Source organism: Nansenia antarctica, assembly GCF_963989245.1.
Source record: "Nansenia antarctica genome assembly, chromosome: 10".
In the NCBI taxonomy this organism is placed as follows: Eukaryota; Metazoa; Chordata; class Actinopteri; order Argentiniformes; family Microstomatidae; genus Nansenia; species Nansenia antarctica.
The window spans coordinates 21769470-21791033 of NC_137680.1; the positions used below are offsets into that span (position 1 = coordinate 21769470).

The 21564-nt window shown below is 40.7% G+C and overlaps 3 protein-coding genes across 3 annotated transcripts; 2 read left to right on the forward strand and 1 right to left on the reverse strand.

Moving 5' to 3' along the window:
• Positions 1-683: 683 nt before the first annotated feature.
• csnk2a1 (casein kinase 2, alpha 1 polypeptide) lies at positions 684-7459 on the forward strand. The gene is made up of 14 exons (XM_080540297.1): positions 684-712; positions 1883-1956; positions 2137-2265; positions 2514-2625; positions 2787-2888; positions 3054-3104; positions 3472-3531; positions 3751-3834; positions 3933-4043; positions 5286-5387; positions 5578-5678; positions 5846-5994; positions 6267-6356; positions 6568-7459. Exons 3-14 carry the CDS (start codon positions 2165-2167, stop codon positions 6681-6683), a joined length of 1179 nt encoding a protein of 392 aa, XP_080396423.1. The 5' UTR covers positions 684-712; positions 1883-1956; positions 2137-2164; the 3' UTR covers positions 6684-7459.
• Positions 7460-8140: 681 nt separating this feature from the next.
• On the forward strand, positions 8141-16212 carry LOC308166751 (uncharacterized protein). Its single transcript, XM_080541076.1, has 18 exons — positions 8141-8299; positions 8702-8772; positions 8961-9016; positions 9115-9280; positions 9364-9490; positions 9914-10114; positions 10217-10298; positions 11515-11643; positions 11792-11958; positions 12633-12764; positions 13064-13134; positions 13498-13553; positions 13922-14087; positions 14416-14545; positions 14747-14947; positions 15075-15156; positions 15327-15455; positions 15558-16212. The coding sequence occupies exons 1-18, from the start codon at positions 8223-8225 to the stop codon at positions 15720-15722; spliced, it is 2208 nt and encodes a 735-aa protein (XP_080397202.1). The 5' UTR covers positions 8141-8222; the 3' UTR covers positions 15723-16212.
• Positions 16213-17319: 1107 nt separating this feature from the next.
• On the reverse strand, positions 17320-20784 carry LOC308166752 (potassium channel subfamily K member 5-like; the record flags this gene model as incomplete). Its single annotated transcript, XM_080541077.1, has 5 exons — positions 17320-18038; positions 18140-18308; positions 18634-18800; positions 19127-19238; positions 20599-20784. 5 exons carry the CDS (start codon positions 20782-20784, stop codon positions 17320-17322), a joined length of 1353 nt encoding a protein of 450 aa, XP_080397203.1.
• Between the last annotated feature and the right edge of the window lie 780 nt (positions 20785-21564).

The following is a 21564-nucleotide window of genomic DNA, read 5'->3' on the forward strand; positions in this document are numbered from 1 at the left end:
GCGATATGATGAACTATCAAAAAAGCAAGAAAACGTACACCACAGTTTAGCTGCACACTCAGCACACTAGCTCCGATGTTAATTATTGATATCAGTTATAATTCCCAAAACAGGAGTAGCCTGCAATGTGAGAGTGGCCTCTTGTATATGAGGAACTATACCACACACAGTGCATGTATTGTGAGCCATATCATGTGTCCCTGTTGCTCTTCAAGCAGAATAAGAAGTATTTAGCTAGCCAACATGTCTCACTATTCAAACCTATATCATGTGAATCTATGTTATATCCCTTTGAACGTGCTGTGTTGGTGTCGGAGGATGGATGATGGTGATGGTTCCTTTAAGGCCAGTGTGAGATGCTTGAATTTTGACAAACAAAAAAAGTTCCATAAGATAACAGTGAAGTGCATGGGCAGGTTTCCTGAGGGAAGAGGTAGAAGAGGTAGGAGTCAGATAAAGAGTTGGGTTCCTTTTATTTAGAGTGGGCCTATGGATTCCCCCCCCCCCCCCCCCCCCAAAACCAGGGAGATTCAGCCATCTTCGAGATTGACCAGTCGGTGGCAGCAAAGGATCTACTGGTGTTTAGCTCGCCTCTTTTCCACTGCGAAGAAGAAAAAGAGAGCGCCCCCCACAGGAATGGAGGCGTAAACCCACCGCTAAGCTTGTGACTTCACGCACCGCCATATTGACATCCCCAACCAGCGTTTGAGAGGTAACACCATTTAGAGTATTTATTAGAAATGTACATGGGTTTCGAGGCAACATTTTAGGATATTACATATTAGCAAATTAAATACTCGAAGCATGCAATACGTCCGGTTAGCCACACTCCCGTTCTTCAGCCGGGTATCCTTCAGAAGGTCTGCTGAGCCAAGGCGTTGTCAGCCAGGCGCCTCGCTCCTGTTTTAGCCACAGAGCTACTCACTTCCATAGCACTTCTTGCTTTCTGAAAATGAAATATCCCATGCCTAGTTGAAGCTATCCTCGTCTTAAGCATGAGAGGATATCGCTTCTATGACACCGGCTCATATTCAGCGCTTATTTTCCAACATTTTGGGGGTAATCGTCCCATGTGTGTAGTAGCTTGGTAGCTGGTAGCTTAGCTGGTTCCTCTGCCGGGCTCCTGGTCATGGAGAGAGGTGCAGCTCTGCCCGCCTGCTGAGGGCCAGGGTTAGGGTGAGGGCCAGGCCATCAGGCTCGTCTGTAAGCGAGTGTCGCCAAGGAGTTCTCTAACTCCTAAGATTAAAACCAATATTCAATAATCTAACCCTAGGATAATATCAGACCCACTCCAAATGTAGTTGTAAAAGGTTAGAATTGCTGAACAAGTATAATTGTACAGTACAGTACCTGCACAGTACTGGCACTTGATCACATTTATTGATATGATCTATCTATCACATTTATTGATATGATCTTTCTACAGGGGTATATCAGAGTGTGGACCCCAGTAATGACTCTACTGAGCCCAGTGCCCCCTGACTAGACTGGTTGGATGTCCTCCTTAATTACAACATTCAGGTGTTTAAAACTATATATAAGTCCGCTATACAGCTTTTCACAAAAGAATATCACAAAACATTCTATCATTTGGAGATCACAACTGTTTTTGCTGCATGTCTCACCTCAATACGTACAATACACCACTGTTTGCCAGACCGATAGATGGACCTGCAATAGGCTCATTTATTGTATTGTATTATATATGTTTTTCCTACTTTTTATGCATGTGCACAAATTGTTGCTTTTCATTTGAAAAATAAATTATTATTTTTTCCCCGTTTTGATCAGCTTATGACAGTTGTATGTGTGCTAATAATTAATATCTCACCCGAAATATGTAAACAGGTAACATCTTGTCGATATGCATTATGTCTTGCAGCATCTCAAACATAACTTCACGTCAGCGCTCCTCTGCCCCCACTTGTCATCAGCAGCTTGGAGGAAACCTCCGAGGTACGTCACTCTGTCAGTCTGCAGCAGTGGCGGATGTGATTGGCAACAAATAGCCTAACTGACCTGCCGGTCATTCTGCCACCCAGAACGATTCGATTCACTTTACTTACCTAGGAATGTTTTTTGAATGTACTTTATTTTTGGTTGATCACACCATGTCAATCTTGAATGTCCCAGCAGGTGATCTAGAGAAGATCCTGTGCAGAATATGTCCGGCCCTGTTCCAAGCCGCTCTCGAGTTTACCCTGATGTAAACACACAGAGACCTCGGGAGTACTGGGACTACGAGTCCCACGTGGTGGAATGGGGGTACGTGAGGGCTGATGATGGCGTTTGTAAATGAAGATAAGGATACGTGAGATAAGGGCATGTTATACTCATAAGTTGTTGATGGTGGTATACATCGTCAGTGACGAGCATCCAACCAGAAGTGCAAATAGTGATATCAAACGTGATAAATGATAGGTGCAGTAATGCAAGTACGGTAGTTAGAGGTATATACAGGAGATGATGTTATGCTCATGTATCATCTTGTTGCTCATTCTTTTATGATTTAGGAATCAAGATGACTACCAACTGGTGCGAAAACTGGGCAGGGGCAAATACAGTGAAGTGTTTGAAGCCATAAACATCACAAACAACGAGAAGGTTGTCGTCAAAATACTCAAGGTATTGATATTATTGATCGAATACTTTCCACAGATTCTGCTAGGAATCGTGAGACATTGTTTCATGACATATTTTAGCTCCCCCTGTTTAGTAAGCAATTGTCAAGGAGACATAGCGTTTGCAGCTCCCTTCACTTTATCTTACAATCTTTGTCCGCACAGCCTGTCAAAAAGAAGAAAATCAAGAGAGAAATCAAGATTCTTGAAAATCTGAGAGGTGGTCCCAACATCATCTCCCTTCTAGACATTGTCAAGGATCCTGTGGTGAGTTCTGCCTCTGGTCTGTATTATACCAAGGGGTATCATGACAGTGCCACTCCAGTCCAGACTGTAGCTTGGAAATTTGGCCCGGGTCGTACTAGAATGAGGTAGCTGTCGTAAGACAACGTGATTCTACTTAACCTGCCTTTGTCCTCTTTGTCTCATCAGTCTCGAACTCCTGCACTGGTTTTTGAGCATGTCAACAACACAGACTTCAAGGTGAGAGAACCTTGTAACACTGTATGAACTTCACCCCTAAGTGACACTGTAATGACCTTAGTAACAACATTGTATGAACATGTTACATTGTAATAAGGTAATTATATGGTACTCACCATAAGTACCATAAATAGTGAATTGAGGAACAATTGTGCAACAAACCTCTCAACTCCATTGTTATGGAAATACGAATCAGTCATTTTCTATGTAACAGCATGTTCATACACTGTTGTTACTAGAGCAATTACAGTCACTACCAAGGTTTAGGTGCAACTTAGTGATTGTAAGTGTGACAATAATGTGTAACCTATATCCATCCATTTTGGAGAAATCTAATTTGTAAGTGTATTTTTGCCCTGTATTTCAGCAATTGTATCAAACTTTATCAGACTACGACATACGGTTCTACATGTATGAAATCTTGAAGGTAAGGGTTTCAAAGCCACTACCTATTCGCCATGACATATAGTGTTAAAATTCTAAAACATTCTGGGCTTTGTGATGGGAAAATGGTGATCTATATAGCATTATACAGGTCCTATGATATATGTAAAGCAGAGACTGTCCCTCGCTATCACATATGAGATGAGCCACTACTAGCATTGAGCTAACCCACGCCTACTGTGTTCCCTCCTAACCCTATCAGGCGCTGGACTACTGTCACAGTATGGGCATCATGCACAGAGATGTCAAGCCACACAATGTAATGATTGACCACGAACACAGAAAGGTACAGGATAACCTTCTCACTCCCACTCTCAGCAGCTTGTTCTATCACTTATTAGAAACAGACAACTGTAAACACAAGCCCTAATCTTTCTTCACTAGCTCCGCCTGATCGATTGGGGCTTGGCAGAGTTTTACCACCCAAACCAGGAGTACAATGTGAGAGTGGCCTCCAGGTACTTCAAGGGCCCTGAGCTGCTGGTAGACTACCAGGTAAGACCTGTCAAAGTCTGCTAGTACTGAAACTGTTAGTTGGTTTTATATATATATATATAAAAAAGAACGGACATAACTAATGTCGGTTCTGTAACACTTTTTTTGTATTTATTTTTTATCATGCACAGAAAAACAATATACACAAGCATAAATATGAATATAGCAGGGCTCTCAAGTCTCACACATTGGGCGTGAGACACGCGCATTTCAACCCGTTCACACGCCGCGTGAGACTTGAGAGCCCTGATATAGTTCACTATTGAGTGTGGAACGGGGCGAGAGTCTGACATCAATCAACTGTGCATTGTGTGACTTAGTTTACAGAGTGCATTCTGTTGGAATAGGCTAACAATGTCCAAGTCCCACAAAAGCTTCGCCTGGGCACACAATCGTGTCTAGTGTGGGATATGTGGAACAAAATTATCTTACCATGGTTCCACGTCAACCATGCTATCGCATTTCAAAAAGTTGCATCCAACTGTCAAAGTAAACAAAGGTGAGGGACCAACCCAAACAGACAGACAAACTGAGAGAAGCCGCAGCGAAAAAAACTACTGATTGCCAACATGGTGGCTAAAGATATGCTGCCTGTTAGTACAGTAGAGGGGAGGGGGTTTCGAGAATTAATGGCATACATAGAGCCAGAGTACACGGTTCCATTTTGGTAAAAAACTAAAAGATGCACGCTGAATGAGTCAATTTGCAATGCTTTAGCCAAAACTGACCAAAGTAGCTATTACCACAGACTAATTAAATTCTATTTAATCTTTATCCATTTAAGGCATTTCATTTTTGGGGGTATTTGGCTGTTTTGATTTCAGGTAGGCTATAGTTAGACTATTGGTAAACATTGTAATTGGAAATGGCTTGGACAACTTTCATTTTAATTGGTTATAGAAAATGCGCGCACCGTTTTCTTGCAGCGATATTAGGGGCATGCCTTTTTTCTGTATTATTGTTATGTTAGCCTAATTTAAGTATTCAGAAGAAGAAATTCATGAGGATTAATACCAGAATAAAATCGATTTTTCACTGTTAACGTTTGTTTATTTGCCTTTAAGATATTAAGTGATTTCATGCCGATGATCCATGGCTGCCTTTGTGAATATCGGCACACATTGAACATTGATTATTCGTTCATGCCACCCACCGATTACTCAACCGAAATGTTGAATTATGCACATCCATTTTTGTCCAACAAGATAATGATGTTCCTGCGTCTCTCTGTCATTGTTGCAGATGTATGACTACAGCTTGGACATGTGGAGTCTGGGGTGCATGTTGGCCAGCATGATCTTCAGGAAGGAGCCGTTCTTCCACGGACATGACAATTACGATCAGGTCAGAAGAACTGTGTAGCAGTGATGATGTTGAACCAACTGTTGCATCCAACAGTTGGTTCAACATTGATGATTCAGTCACTTGTACAACTCTGATGTTTCCGGCTAATGTTTCCCTCTCTCTCTCACTCTACATGCGTGTGCATATCTTGAGTCATTTGGCTAAGTCCTCCATGTTGTTTTGATTACAGCTTGTGCGAATTGCAAAAGTTCTTGGCACAGAGGACTTGTACGACTACATAGACAAGTACAACATCGAGTTAGACCCACGGTTTAATGACATTTTGGGCAGGTAGGTGTATCCCACTACTTTGAAAGGGTTGGGCTGGAGAAATTATTATTGAATGGCTACATATTACACCTATCTACACAATGTGAATGTCATTCGTATCTCACCTCTACAGTACAAATGATTGCTGAATAGTATATTGACGTCCTTCCCCCTGGTTCTTTGCTTAGACACTCCCGCAAGAGGTGGGAGAGGTTTGTGCACAGTGAGAACCAGCACCTGGTCAGCACCGAGGCCCTGGACTTCCTGGACAAGCTGCTGCGCTACGACCACCAAGCCCGCCTCACCGCCAGAGAGGCCATGGACCACCCTTACTTCTGTTAGTTCACCCTTCAGTTTCTCATGTGTGATATAAATCTGGTTTAAGACTGACGTACCGTTTACGAGTGGTCACGTCCTGACGAGATTGATTCGATATGAATCCTATTTGTTTTCCCCAATGAAAAAAAAAGGGACGTTTGTTTAATTGATTGTCTCTATCAACCATTTAACACACAACTATGCATATTATGACTGTAGTACCTGTGGATGGATTGTCGCATTGTGTGTTTGTGTGGTTTTTGAGATGTTTGTTTGTGTGTCTGTTGACAGACCCCATTGTTAAAGACCAGGGAAGGGGGACCACCCCGGGGGGGATGGCTGCCATCTCCACTCCAGTCAGCTCCTCCAGTATGATGGCAGGTAAGTGTTGATGAAACACACCACTCAGTGTGTGGACTCCCTGAGAGGCTCGGCTTTGTTATCCTCCCTCTCAAATAAGTCCTTGATTGTAAAGCCAAACCACTGTGTTGATCTAGCATTTACATTATTCAACAGCTTGAGATGGGAATCCTCTGTACTCTTCAACATGTAAACAGCACAGAAATAACACTGGCTTATCCATCCCCTGTAGGTATCACCTCCATGTCCTCTGCACAGCCACTGGCTAACATTGCTGGATCGCCTGTCATCTCTGCCCCTAACACTCTGGCCACACAAGTCCCAGCAGCCACTGGGGCCCAGCCCTGAAGCGACCTCCCTACGGCACCTCCTCACCTGTGTTTGTGTGCGCCTCTGGCCACCCCTCCCATCTCTCCGTGAGGGCCAGGCTCATGGGTCTCCTTTTTATTACGTTGAGAATAACAAAGACGAATTGAATTGCTTTTCACGTACAGTTATATTTTGGGATCTGGATTTGACAGAAATGTATTGTCGCACCTGTCAGGATTATTGAAATTAGTATGGGTGTGTGTTATTTCACAATGCCAGTGTCTAGAAATTCTAATACAATGTAGACAATGAAGAAGAGAATGGATAATAAAATTTATTTTGTATGTCCCAAATATACAGTCTTGCTTGGAACAGTTTGTTTGGGGATCCTGCTGTTGTATTACACTGTGAACCTTTACACAACTTCACAAAACGAGACAGGATTCTGATGTTCACCACCTAGCAGTGCTTCATGGTTGCACATACACTACTGTTATTTGCAGGAGTTACCAGTGTTTTGTCAAGTTGTTAGACGCTTTCATTCATGGATTGGAATTTGTAGATATTCTACAGTTACTGTCAGGTTGCATGCACCCATTGCTGAGTACCACAGGGTCAATAGTTTGCCAATTTTGTGTTACTTTCACTTCTGTATGTGTATGTGTGTTTGTTTGTTTTTTATGAAGTCTCTTACACATAATTTTGATTACATAGACAATTTTGTAACTTTTTGTTTTTATGTTGGGAGGAGTCTTATCACTTGCAAAAAACAACTTCAGAAATAAACAATTTAAACAGGTATGATTATCCCTTTAGCATTGCATGTTGTGTGTTATTACTGTAATCTAAGCAGAATGATGTTTGTAAAACACAGGCAGATACTGGCACAGATGTATCCATGTCAGAGAAACAGAGGCTAATTGATTTACACATGCTGCTGCATGTCAAATGATACATTGTAAATTCATAAGATGACAATTAAAATGTGCTGAGATGCACACTGGAGTCAGTGTTCCACACGTTTTAGAAATATCCCACTGTGAGATACAATATTTTGACAAAAAGACAGATTCTGGTAACTTTATAAACTACCTAAAGCAAGTACAGTAGCCTGGTGTGCCACCTGGCGCAATGAGGTTTTAGTAGTCTATTCTGTTTAGTAGTAAAGACCAAACCAAACCATTTTGAGTATCTATTTCAGGAAGAAAGTGTTGTTTTTACAAGGAGCTTGAGCCAGTGTCAGGTCATTCAGGGGTTAACATAGGTATTGGTTAAGAGTGGGAGAGAGCAGAGCTGGGTCATGGGACACTCCGGAGACCTGCCACTGCACTGGCTGTTCCATGGGTTTCACTCAGTAATGTCACACCACACCACACTGACAAGCATTGCATTCTGCCACCAGTCAATGCATTACAAAAAACAGTATATAACGTTTAGTAATCTGACCTGACCATGGGTGTCTCCGGAAGTAGCTGTTGAAGACGCCCCCCTATTCTCCATCCACTTCCCTCTGGTGACGACAGCAGTGGACAGGAGTGGCGATGCGAACTTAGTTTGCTTGCTGTTTTGCATTTTAAAATGGGAAAGTTAGTTGTCATTTCGCTTTTTGTTGCTGCTTTGGCAGCTCTACTTGGAGTGAGAGTCATTGAATTGAGGTATTTATGAGGCTGCTTTCTTTGCAAACATTGCGCGAGTCCTGTTGATGCAGTTGTGGAGTGGATAACGTAACGTGACCATACCTAGTACCTATCATTACAGTATTCATTTCACCATTTCATTATTCTCAATAGTTATATCAACTTAATACGGTGCCAAATGATCTCTAATCTTAGAGCTGCAGGCTATTTTAGTACTCTTGCAAGATTGAGGTTCAACCTACTGTATGATTGCTTGGACTGGACAGAAAAGTAAAGGAGTTCTGTACCATACCATTACCATTATTATTATTATTATTATTATTATTATTATTATTATTATTATTATTATTATTATTATTATTATTATACCATTATGTGTAGGCCTACATCTTACTCTGAGCATTATTGTACACGTTTCAGGAAAAGGGCTCTTGCTTCCAGAGAACTTATCCAAAACCACCTCCCAAACTGTCATCCAATCAAAAGCCTTGGTACGTAGGCTACTGTTGAGAGAGTTTGCACCAACTTAGGTGCTGGATCTAATACACAGCAAAACATTATATCATTATTTTGTATATTAATTATTATTATTATTATTTGCCACATGAGTAGGTACAAATCGAATTATATACGATAACTGGTGTTATTGACCTGAGCCACATTTATTTATTTATGACAGAGTATGGATCAGAAGACATCACAATACTTCCAAATGGCCTTGCCTTCATCAGCACGGTGAGTTGGAACATTGACTTAGTCCCTAGACTCTTAACGTGTGATTTGAATTTGAATTATTGGGTGATTTTATATTTTCCTGTATATTGAATTACCAGGGCTTAAAGTATCCTGGAATGCCATCATATTCTGATGGCCCTGGAAAGATCTACTCCCTTGATCTGCAAGACTTAAGAGTGAAACCAGTGGAGCTGCGCATGGGAAGGGGCTTTGACCTGGACTCTTTCAATCCCCATGGAATCAGTGTATACAAGGATGAGAAGGGTAAAACTCACGTCTCTCTGTTCTTTCACAAAATGAAAGAAGAGAAGTGACAGTGACTTAATCCTTGTTTCTTTGCTTTCCAGATAACTCAATATTCCTGTTTGTTGTCAATCACCCTGAATCTAAAAGCCAAGTCGAGATCTTCGAGTTTCTTGAGGAGGAACACACCCTTGTTTATATAAAAACGATAGAGCATGAGCTCCTCCATAGGTATGCAACAGATTTCCATATTACAAACTATTAGCAGTAGACCTTCGCATGCATGACCTAGCATCGTTGGTGAATTACACAACAATTTAATTAATTAATCAATTTAATTAATTCACTGCATGAACCTGTGTGAGATATGCGGCAGAGGTACTTTTATTTTAAGGATATTTGGACAGATATAGTGAAGACAGACAGAAAAGTAAGGAGAAGATGTCATGTCAGCAGGGCATGCATGGGCCGGATTCGAACCCATGCCGACATGGGCATATGTGTGCACTGTAGACCGCGGTGCTAGACCCCTGGATCACCCCAGGCCTGACAGAGGCACTTAAACTGAAATAAGGAGACATTGAATGGTGAAACAGTCCTTAAGGATTCGTATCACTTTTTCACCAACTGTATTATTATTTTTCTTCTTTTCAGTGTGAATGACATTGTTGCAGTGGGAGTGGAGAGCTTCTATGCCACAAATGATCACTACTTTTCCTGTCACATCCTGCAAAAGCTGGAGCCTCTAATAGGCCAGCCCTGGACTAATGTAGTGTATTATAGTCCTGAAGAGGTGAAAGTGGTTGCCGAAGGATATTATTCTGCCAATGGCATCAATATCTCACCAGACAAAAGGTACAGTGTGTGCACATTCTTAGCTCTGTCATGTGATGTGAATTAGATAAGGATATTTGAGAAGTTACAATTATTATATCATTGTATTTTTTTTTCTTGCAGTCACATATATGTGGTAGATGTATTTGACCACAACGTGCATGTTTTGGAGAGACAGGAGAACAATTCTCTTGCCTCAGTGAAGGTAAAGTATACAATAGATTCATGCATTTAGATGCATTTAGGCATAGATGCATTTATTGACTTTTGGAAGCTTGATTGTGTAAGTATGCTGCTTAGTTGATGGTAGACAATATTGTTATACAGATTAGAAGATATCCCTGAGTGAAACTTTGAAGATGCGGAAGACCTGAGGCCTCATTTATAAAGCTTTGCGTAGAACTGGCGCAAACAGCTTGTGTACGTACACCAAGCAAGAACGTTTACGCACACCAACATTCAGATTTATAAAACGGTGCGCACGCAAGTTCCACGCCTGCTTCCCTTTATAAATTACAATCAACAAGGCTATGTTTGAAATGGCATACTAGCATACTGCATACTACATATCAATGCGCATATACTGCCTACTAAATTCATAACAAGTATGCCAATAAGTATGTCATTACCAGCCGACTGTTCACACTGAAGTTTGCAGCTCAGTATCCCGGAATGCATTTCGGCAGCTGGGATTTTAAATCAGGTTAAACCTCCATGGGCTAAAAGCTGTTGTTTAAAAAAAAAAGTGTTAACAAGTTTTAATATGTTTTCAAGCAAGAAAGTAACCATGTATATTTCCAAAATGTGGCCAGTTTATCAAAATAACCCGTTTATATATCTGATCTGACATTTGTTTTCCACTTCTGTAGGCTAATGTTAGGTAACTATGTTACGTTAGTTAGATACCTTTACTGCTGGGTTCGACAGAAATGTCGGAACATAATAGCTAAACAAGTTGTAAAATGATTTGGGGGCCAATATCTTTAGCTAGCTAAAGTAACTAGCTCACTATATTGTTGTCTTAGCAGTTGGTAAAAGAACAGGATTCAAATACATCTATATGAGCAATAACATATAGTGCTGTGCTATATGTGCAAATCTGTGCAATTTGCGTACACAAGTTTTTGGGTGTACGCAAGCTTTAGAAATGAGACTCCTGGCCTTGTGGCATTACTTTGAATGTTTCACTTACTGCAATTGACCATTGGAAAGCAAGACTAAAGTACCAGCTATAGACTAAATTAAAAAGTGCTAGGAATGTTGTCCCTCAACATGATCCCCCCTAAAACACTGGATGTGTCATCTATGGCAAATATTGTGTATTTGTGTATCATTGCTCACTTATATCATGTCTGAACAGGCCCCTCTGAGTAGATAACTCTTTATTGATAGCATTCTCTCCCTCGCTCTCTCCTCCTCAGTCAGTAGCAGTGGGCTCACTTTGTGACAACGTGGAAGTCGAGGCCGAGACAGGGGACCTATGGTTAGGTTGTCATCCTAACGCCTGGAAACTATTACAGAACGACCCAGACGATCCAGCAGGGTCTGAGGTTTGTTCACCTTCCATATGGTATTCAACTTGTTGTGCAAATCACCTCTTGTGGCATATTTCTATTCAATCGCACTGGACTGTATTCCAAATTCGGGGGGAAAAAACACGTTTTACAAATCGCCTTTTTATTTTTCCTAACATCACAGGTCATTCGGATTCAGGACATCCTCTCTGAGAAGCCGGTAGTGACCCAGATCTATGAGGACAACGGCAGTGTGTTAATAGGATCCTCTGTTGCGGCTCCCTACGGAGGCAAGCTTCTCATAGGCACAGTCTTTCACAAAGCCCTGATCTGTGATCTGAAGGAGTCAATGCTTTCTTAGATAGAACAAACAAGACAACAAGCAACAAGCATCCAATGTGAACTTTGGAATTTAATTTGCCAACTAAAGAATGATCTAGTTACTTCACTGCACTTTCTGTCAGAGCACTGATAGTGATAATAAAGCTCAATGTTAGGTCAGTGATACTGGTTGGAATGTCTGCAATGAACGTGTTTGCCAATATTGAATAAGTGATTGTAAGATGATAGATGAATGGGCCATTGACAATCACAATGCACAGCATTTGTGTCTTGGTAGAGATTAAGCTGGTATGTAGGTATTGGTATTAATCACTTACTTTATGTTTTGTTACATGCATTCTCACTGGTGTGGTAAGGGAAATTATCTGTGCCCTCTTCCTAATGTGAAATTTAATCAGTTGTGATCGCACTATAGTTTTTTCATATGTGGTAAAGCTGACTTTTCTGATCTACATTAAATGTATACACCTGATCTAACCAATGTTGCCTTGTCTAGTAAATTGACACTCAAGTGTCAAAGGAGGGATGATGGCTAATGTAAAGAAGAATCATGGAATTGTGCTTTTGGGACTGTTGCTCTTTTGAGAATTTCTAAACTGCAGCTCCCCTTATGGTTTAACTGTGCACCTTCAGCAGTGTACACACACACACACACACACACACACACACACACACACTGTAGCACACACTGCTGGACTCGGACTGACCTTTGACCAACTAAAGAGAAAGGGTTTCACCACAATGAAGTGGGTACTTGTGACCGTTTTCATTGCTGCTTTTGCAGCTTTACTTGTACAAAGATTTCTTAAATTGAGGTAAGCTGGATAATGTGGATATGTGAGAGATAATATGAGGATGTGGTATCTGATTACAGTTTACAGAAATGTATTTTGGTATGATACTACATGTTACCGTTGTCAGGTCAGAGCTTAAGAAGGACTGACTGGAAATTCAACAAGATAATTTAGAATATTTTAAAATGTGACTTTGCAATGCAAATGTATCTCGGTATGTTGTGTAATATGTAAGGGGGAGTCACAATTACAAATCTGTCTCGGGGGGTTTTGCCATTGGTTTTATTCCAAAGTAATTATGTAGAGGATATCATTTGCAGAGAGATATCCCTTGCCACCAGAGAACTGTCCATTAAACACCTCCCAAACTGTCACCGGATACAGAACATTGGTATGTATACATCTGTCATTTAAATGTTAACAATAATGTGAGACCATAATAATTGATAAGCCTAATTAACGATGTATATTCCTTCTTATTATGCGGTACACTGGTGTGCCTGAGCAAGACAATGTCATGCTGAAGTGAGAAAGCCAGGTCTAGATAACAAAGCAATTAGTCAATGAACCATGAATACAACCAGATCTGGCTGTAATCTATTACACAATGTAGAGTTTGAAGTCCACTTTGCTAAAGAGATGTTATGAGTCAAAATGACACTCCTTGCTTTGGCTCTAAATAGGGTTAGAGTTAAATGTTTAAAATTGTATAATCTAATGTTATTGTATTATTTGGGATACTCTTATTAAACAGAATATGGAGCAGAGGACCTCACAATACTAAGAGATGGACTGGCCTTCTTAAGCACTGTAAGTTGTATTGATTTGGGACAATTGACTTAATAAATCATTGTTTATGTACTTGTGTCATTCCTATATGTTCTGAGCATTTGACCATAATCTCATAGGTCTCCCCTTTCAGAAAATATCAGAGTGATTTGGGCATATCAATTGATTGCAGTTACATTTTGGCATGACTATTTTTACCATGATGTCCATAACCATTTTCATGAAAAGTGTACTCTGAAATACTCAAACTGGCTAGTGAAAATGTAGAAATAGTCTATATTTTCTTTCTGAACATCCCTTTCACTCCTGCTATGTAATTACTCTTTCTAATGAAATGGCATTGATGGCCTACAATACCCCTTCTCACCCATCAATTCCTTGCTGCCTAGGGCTTGAAGTTTCCTCCTTTACCATCCTTCTCGGATGACCCAGGAAAGATCTACACCCTGGACATGTTGGACCCCAGACTGAAACCTGTGGAGCTACAAATCAAAGGGGAATTGGACCTGAACTCTTTCAATCCCCATGGATTAAGTGTTTACATTGATGAGACAGGTCAGTTCTAAAAGATCTGCTCTCACATTAAATAAATCAAAAACTGGAAAGGTGCAATGGGACTATACATCTGAAACAAAACTGCAAGCAGTAATTGTTCAATTACTCAAATCAGAAGTCTCACAACCCCCCATTCCGGACCAGATTAAGCCAGTGGTTTATGGAGGATACTGTAGGCCTACTCAACCAATGACAGCCTGGAATCCATCGAATTAGTGCTATGTGCCCCAGCCTGTCACCTGTTAATGTCCTCATGTGAATTCCCTCTCTGACACCAGAGAATAGTAGAGAGCAGGTTTCTCATTGCTGTGCTCCAATCTCTCTCCAGATAAATCTGTCTACCTGTTTGTTGTCAATCACCCTCAACAACATACGAGCCAAGTAGAGGTCTTTCGATTTGTTGAAGAAGACAACTGTATTGTGCACCTGAAAACTGTCCAACACGAACTACTTCATAGGTATGTGAAATATGGATTCACCATCGTTTCAGTAGTTTCAAGTTTATTTGTTACGTCACAGGCTTCGGACCCGGACATTGCATTGCAGCACATTATGTTGGTTATGTATGACCTTCCGCTGTTAGAATTCCCCAGCGGGTTTTTTGTTTTGTTTGTTGGTGTGCTTAATCCTCTTTATGTTTTTATCTTTCACTCTTTCAGTGTGAATGACATTGTTGCTGTGGGAGTGGAGAGCTTCTATGCCACAAACTATCGCTCCTTTACCAACGAAGCACTGAATCTTCTGACCGTCTTGCTTGGTCTGTCTTGGTGTAACACAGTTTATTACAGTCCTAAAGAAGTGAAGGTGGTGGGGGATGGCTTCTATTCTGCAAATGGCATCAACATGTCACCTGACCAAAGGTCAAAAGTTTTTCCACAAATCAAAGCTTTTTCCACAAATCATGTTTTCAAATCTTCTTACTTCCCAAAGGGATATGTGTGTTACCGTCTGTATGTAATACTTAGGTATGCTTGTTTATTTACTCAGGTATCTATATGTGTCAGACATTATGGACCATGAGATTGATGTTCTTGAGAGACAGGGAAATGAGGATTTGACTCATGTGAAGGTATAGTAACACATGAAATGTTTTTATTTGATAAATCCCTCCAACATTCATGCAAGAATACCCCAAAGAATTGTCATAATTATTATTTGATTGCTTTGAGAAATTCTAATAATGTCTAAGATATAAGAGTCCAACAACAGATCACTCACAGGATGATATTTTCCATCCAGTCTGTAAAGGTTGGGTCACTCTGTGATAACATCGAGGTGGATTTCCAAACAGGAGATTTATGGCTGGGTTGTCACCCTAATGGGGAAAAGTTAACCAAATATGATCCTACGGATCCACCTGGCTCTGAGGTTAGTGTGTGCGTTCATCCTGACCCATCCTAAAAATGTTAAAAGATCATGAAGGGCCTCAGATTTATGTGCATTTACTTATTATTCTTTATCATTTCCTAGGTCATTCGGATTCAGGACATCCTCTCTGAGAAGCCGGTAGTGTCCCGGGTCTATGAGGACAACGGCAGAGTGTTAATGGGATCCACTGTGGCGGCTCCCTACGGAGGCAAGCTTCTCATAGGCACAGCCTTTCACAAAGCCCTGATCTGTGATCTGAAGAACTAAATGCTTTCTTAGATAGAACAAACAAGACAACAAGCAACAAGCAACAAGCATCCAATGTGAACTTTGTAATTTAATTTGCCAACAAAAGAATGATCTATTTACTTCACTGCACTTTCTGTTGGAGCACTGATAGTGATAATAAAGCTCAATGCTAGGTCAGCGATAATATGGGTGGAATGTCTGCAATGAACGTGTTTGCCAATGTTGAATGTTGATTGTAAGATGAGAATGGGCCATTGACAATCAGAATGAACATTTGTGAACTCAAGTAGTTCAGGGAGTTATATTAGAATAATAAACTGAGGAACATGTATGGGAGATATAAAAACAGATGTAAAAAAGAAGACATAAAGAGAAAAATACAAACAACAACTCTGCAGACATTTTGTTACGTAATATAAAATATTTAAACAACACATGTCAATAACCTTCATTCATGTCAACTGTATTTTTTAAGGCAGTCCATATTAAACATAGACAGTGCAATGTTGCTATCTGTACAATCATCCTTAAATGAGAGAATAAGACACAATCATTAGGAAAAGAGAGGACAGAAAACCATACCACATGTACTCGTCCACCTGTAAACCTTTCTTCACTTCACTGCTAACATGCACTCAACGATTGGTGCCTCTTACACACCAAAGTGTGTTTTCTGGAGAGATAATCATTTAAAAGTAAAACAGGAAGTTGTCTCTAACGTATACTCACCAACTATAGGCAAGTTAAGTTTAAGTAAAACCATTTGAGGGCTTAGGTGCATAACACACTAAGTGTCGACCATGTAACCACAGGGTTCGGACATATCCTGCATGTCATCCTCTCTCTCTCTCACCCCATCCTTCCTACAGGACATATCCTGCATGTCATCCTCTCTCTCTCTCACCCCATCCTTCCTACAGGACATATCCTGCATGTCATCCTCTCTCTCTCTCTCTCTCTCTCTCTCTCTCTCTCTCTCTCTCTCTCTCACCACTTCCTGCATGTCATCCCTTCTCTCTCTCTCTCACCACATACCGTTCTCTAATAGTTCCATACATAACTTACTGTGTGGAAGTGTGGGGAAACACATACAAAACAATCACAAATCCAATTTATTTACTACAGAAAAGAGCTATACGAATTATAAACAGAGCTGCCTATCAAGAACCAACTAACAAATTATTCATAAACACCTATGATCTCAAATTTAAAGAATTGGTGGACTTCAAAATGGCACAAGTAATGTATAAAGTAAAAAATAAGATGCTTCCAGACTGTATCCAGAGACTATTTCAAGTTAGACAGAGTAATTACGAACTCAGAGGAATATGTATGTTTATGAAAACAAAGATTAGAACAAATGCAAAACAAAGATGTATAACAGTTAAAGGAGTTAACTTATGGAATACTTTTGAAAAGGAAATGAAAATGAAAATGAAAATGAAAAAAAGTAAAACCACTTGACTCGATCTCCACCATAGACACATTCTAGTGGGAGACATGGGGCTGCCTTGTCCTGAGACAGCATGTGATTGTCTCTGGTGGTCTGAAGGGGTCAGGACCTCATGGACATCATTTCCTACATCAGAGTTCTCCTTTAAGAGGATCTCAGGCTTCACCCTTCCTCATCCTTCTCCTCTCTCCTAGCTCCCTCCACTACTTTAGATATAGTAAACCTCGTCCCTCCGCTATCGAGATTCTGAACAACATTCTCCTCATTGTTGATGCTGTCATTAGGCCCAGGGGGGACAGGGTTGAGGTTCTCTTCTGAGTCAAACACAGACCCGACCTGTTCCTCTGCAGTGTCATTATTCACACTGTTCTCCTTAGGCGCGGGATCTCCGTAGTCTTCTGGGATAAGCCTCTGGCCCTCCTCTCCAGGGTTGATTATGTCCATTGGCCTGATCAACACATTCGCACTAATGCTGAGGCGGCGCTTCTGACGCGGGGAGCATTCCAGGGTGCGGAGATCAGACAGGAGGTCATTACAGCTCTTCGAGCGGCTCACCTCCTCTGAAGCTGTCGTCCCTGTCTTCGCCGTAGCACCAATCTCCTTGATGACAGTGCTGTAGTTCTCCTCCTTTTCAGACATGAAGTTGAAAATGTCGACAGCGGTGAGCAGGCGGCGCGGACTGTGTCTGTCCTCCTCAGGCTCCCCTTGCTGGTCCAGAAGGAGCTTGTGTCTCTGCCTCCTCTTCTTCAACACTTTGTGGGCTTCCACCACCATGTGCACATTCCAACTGAAGAACAGAGACAGCCAGGCCAAGCCCATGTAGATCCACACCTCGGCAAAAACACGGTACAGTCTCGGGTAGTCTATGTTTGGATTGACACCTGTTTGAAAAGAGTTAAATTGAATAAATTCTTTCACATACGTATATTTATTTTCACTTGAATTTCCTCTAACAATTCCCAAAATGTAAAGCTGACTCTACCTGCTACATAGTCTCCGAATCCGACTGTGGTGAGGGTAATAAAGGAGAAGTAGAGGCCCTCCAGGTAGGACCACCCTTCCAGGGACATCAACACCAACGGGGGGAACACCAAGTGTACCAGCAGCCCATACAGGAGGAAGATGGTCGTACATATCAACTGGACCTTTTTCTGAAAACGTAGTAATGAGATAAAAAACTAAATCTGACTCTATTTGACAATGTAATAAAAACGTTTAAATGATGGTGTTTGGAATGTCCCCTGTACACAACTGAAATAACACAGTGTTCCCTTAAAGCATCCTATCAATATCCCTGTACCTCCAGAGATGATGGATTTTTTATCTGTTGTCTCTTGTCTGTTTTTGTTATGTAACGTTGTGCTTGTACTGGTGTTCTATCTTGGCCAGGTCTCCCTTGAAAAATAGATTTTAATCTCAAGGGCCCTCCTGGTTAAATAAAGGTTAAATAATAAAAAAAGAAAAAAAGATTCTTACCACAGAAAGGCCTTTTCGGAGCAGGACCTCGCTGAGGCGCTTGGCTCTGTCCCCAAAGAAGGATCCTAGCTCACTGATCCAGGTGAGGCACAGAGGAATCCCGAAGAGTCCATACAAGATGCAGAAGATACGACCCCCAACCGTCTTTGGAGCAACATTACCATAACCTGCAAATGGAAAAAAAAGATCAAGACACCAAATGAGATTACAATTTCCGCTGAATTTCGCCGCAACATTTAATAGGATGGGTTGCATTTAATATGAGGCAGAATCATGTACGTGATTCAGTGCCTCCTGTCTTGTATTCAAATAATTTGCTATTGAGAAAAAATCCTCTCCGTATTGTCCCATTTCTCCATGCTCCAGGCCAGGGTTGGATGAATGAATTTCTAGGCCACTTCATTCTCATCCAGGAGTCTTAGAACTGGATTATTGTACTAAAGCTTTGAGAAAGCAGAGATCATAGACCAGCTAAGTCTCAAGTATTGCACACCTATGGTAGTGACGATAGTGGCTGCAAAGATAACAGAGTTTGACCAGTCCCAGTTGTTGAAGAACTTCTCCCCAGTGATGGTCACACCTTGCCCAGCAGCTTCCGAAACCACCTAGAGGTAAGATCATACAAGCATATGTGTTACATGTTAATACAACCACCTAGAGGTAAGATCATACAAGCATATGTGTTAATACCATCATACAAGCATATGTGTTACATGTTAATACAACCACCTAGAGATACCATCATACAAGCATATGTGTTACATGTTAATACAACCACCTAGAGATACCATCATACGAGCAAATGTGACCAGTTAATGTCATAACAATGGCATTTCATGGAAATGATAGTCAAGATAGTTTGGAGATCTTGCTTAAGTTGGCAGTAATGTAGCAACAGTTGCACAGTAATTGAAATTGAGAATTGAAGACACACCTTCTGCCAATATTTGAGCTTGTGACTCAGACACCATCATTGAGTAATCTTATCTCAGTTTGTGCTCTCTCTGTGGAATATACACACCCAGGTACAGCACACCACTATGGTCGTAGTTTCACACTTTCTCATTTTATCAAAAAACTAATCACATGAACTAAGTTGAACCTACACAAAGGATTAGTTAAATATTTCGACTGATTGTCATTGCCTGTAGCCTACTTAGATGCCACCACCCTACAAACTCACTCAACCATGTTACTGATTTTACAAAGACAATGTCTTGTTTCACCCCCAAGCGATGAAACTAGCAAAACCAGTTCTGGGCTGTCCCAACATGCACACTGCTGCCTGCTAGTTGATTGAAGAGCAGTGAAACACAAAATGCTCCAGAGTGGTCTCACTTTGTTCTGTTGCTTCTGTACTGATACCCACTATAGAAGCAGGCCTACAGTGGGACTCATATTACAATTTCACCTACAGTAACTACAGTACAGGCCAAAAGTTTGGACACACCTTCTCATTCAATGCGTTTCCTTTATTTTCATGACTATTTGGTACATTGTAGATTCTCACTGAAGGCATCAAAACTATGAATGAACACATAGGAATTATGTATTTAACAATAAAGTGTGAAATAACTCTAAATATGTCTTATATTTTAGATTCCTCAAAGTAGCCACCCTTTGCTTTTTTGTTGTTAATGCTCTGTAGAGCACTGTAACTAATCTACAATGTAAATAGTCATGAAAATAAAGGAAACATTGAATGAGAAGGTGTGGCCAAACTTTTGGCCTGTACTGTAACAAGAACCGTTTTCCTAAATGTAATGTAGCCTATACATGACATTATGATGTGTACCCTAAATAGTTCTTATTTGTTTTAGTTTTGACTTTACATTGACTTTACATTGAAGATCTGATACACCGTTCAGTACACCAGCCTACCAATAACAGGCAAAAGATCAAGATGAGTAAAGCGACTGATCCAGCAGTACTGTTGGCGCAAGTCTTTTGACGCATTTTTTTTACCTCCAAAATATTGTCCAGGTCTTGTTTCGTTAAACAGGGGTATGTTGTAAGAATCCTTTCCTTTTGACTGGTATATTTGGATCTGGCCAATTTCCAATTTGGTTCTTCCAAAATCTGAAATATCGCCGCCCCGATCGATAGGTAAAAAATGATAGCTGACGTTAAAAGAGGACCTTTATCAGCCATAGCATATGATACACACACTTCACATCATGTACGATGTGTTAATAGTCGCATCCCTCTGAAAGGCTCCGTGACACAATTCCAACGTCTCTTCCTGTTCGTCCTGGGACACCACACCTACACCTGTACCTCTACCTGCACAGGCCGCCGCAGGTGATCTGCATTGGCATGTATGGGTTCATTCGAGAGCAATGCTGTAGGTGTGCTCCTTATTATACTTTTTTTTTCCCGCAAATATTTTTTATTATTTTTCTTGAGATTAGGACAATACAACATCCAACAGGAAAGACAGACACACATTAATACCCACATCACAATCCGGGCAAAACAGACAAAAGAACACAGAAAAAACAAATAAAACAAAAACAGCAACAAACAAAACAAAACCAAACAGAACAAAAAACAAAAACACTAAAACTAAAACTAAAAGAGAGCAACAGATAAACAACAACAACAAAAACACACACAGGTGCTACCAGAGGGCAAGACAAACAAAATACATGTTTACAATAAAGTAAAGATAGGGCATAGGTTGGTTCGTTGTGATATAAGTAGAGCGCCATGTCAGAAGTGTATTATACTTAAATGAATGAATGAATGAATGAATGGTCTTTATTGTCATTGCTATAGTACAGGTTAAAGGAGACTGGAATAGAGTATTTTAAAGCGTTCTATTGTGTGATTTGAGCTATTAAGGTGTATCAGAGCATCACATGTTATCATCATTCATTGAAAGAACTGAGGCACCATTTATAAAGGGTTTATAAGGGGTTTATACACAGT

Excerpts from the sequence above, each read along its gene's own strand:
- LOC308166751 (XM_080541076.1), top strand. The coding sequence starts at position 8,223 with ATGGGAAAGTTAGTTGTCATTTCGCTTTTTGTTGCTGCTTTGGCAGCT. Across the intron at positions 9,017-9,114 it reads GCCTTGCCTTCATCAGCACG|GGCTTAAAGTATCCTGGAAT; the intron begins GTGAGTTGGAAC and ends TTGAATTACCAG. Across the intron at positions 15,157-15,326 it reads AGGATTTGACTCATGTGAAG|TCTGTAAAGGTTGGGTCACT; the intron begins GTATAGTAACAC and ends TTTTCCATCCAG.
- csnk2a1 (XM_080540297.1), top strand. The coding sequence starts at position 2,165 with ATGTCCGGCCCTGTTCCAAGCCGCTCTCGAGTTTACCCTGATGTAAAC. Across the intron at positions 3,835-3,932 it reads TTGACCACGAACACAGAAAG|CTCCGCCTGATCGATTGGGG; the intron begins GTACAGGATAAC and ends TTTCTTCACTAG. Across the intron at positions 4,044-5,285 it reads AGCTGCTGGTAGACTACCAG|ATGTATGACTACAGCTTGGA; the intron begins GTAAGACCTGTC and ends TCATTGTTGCAG.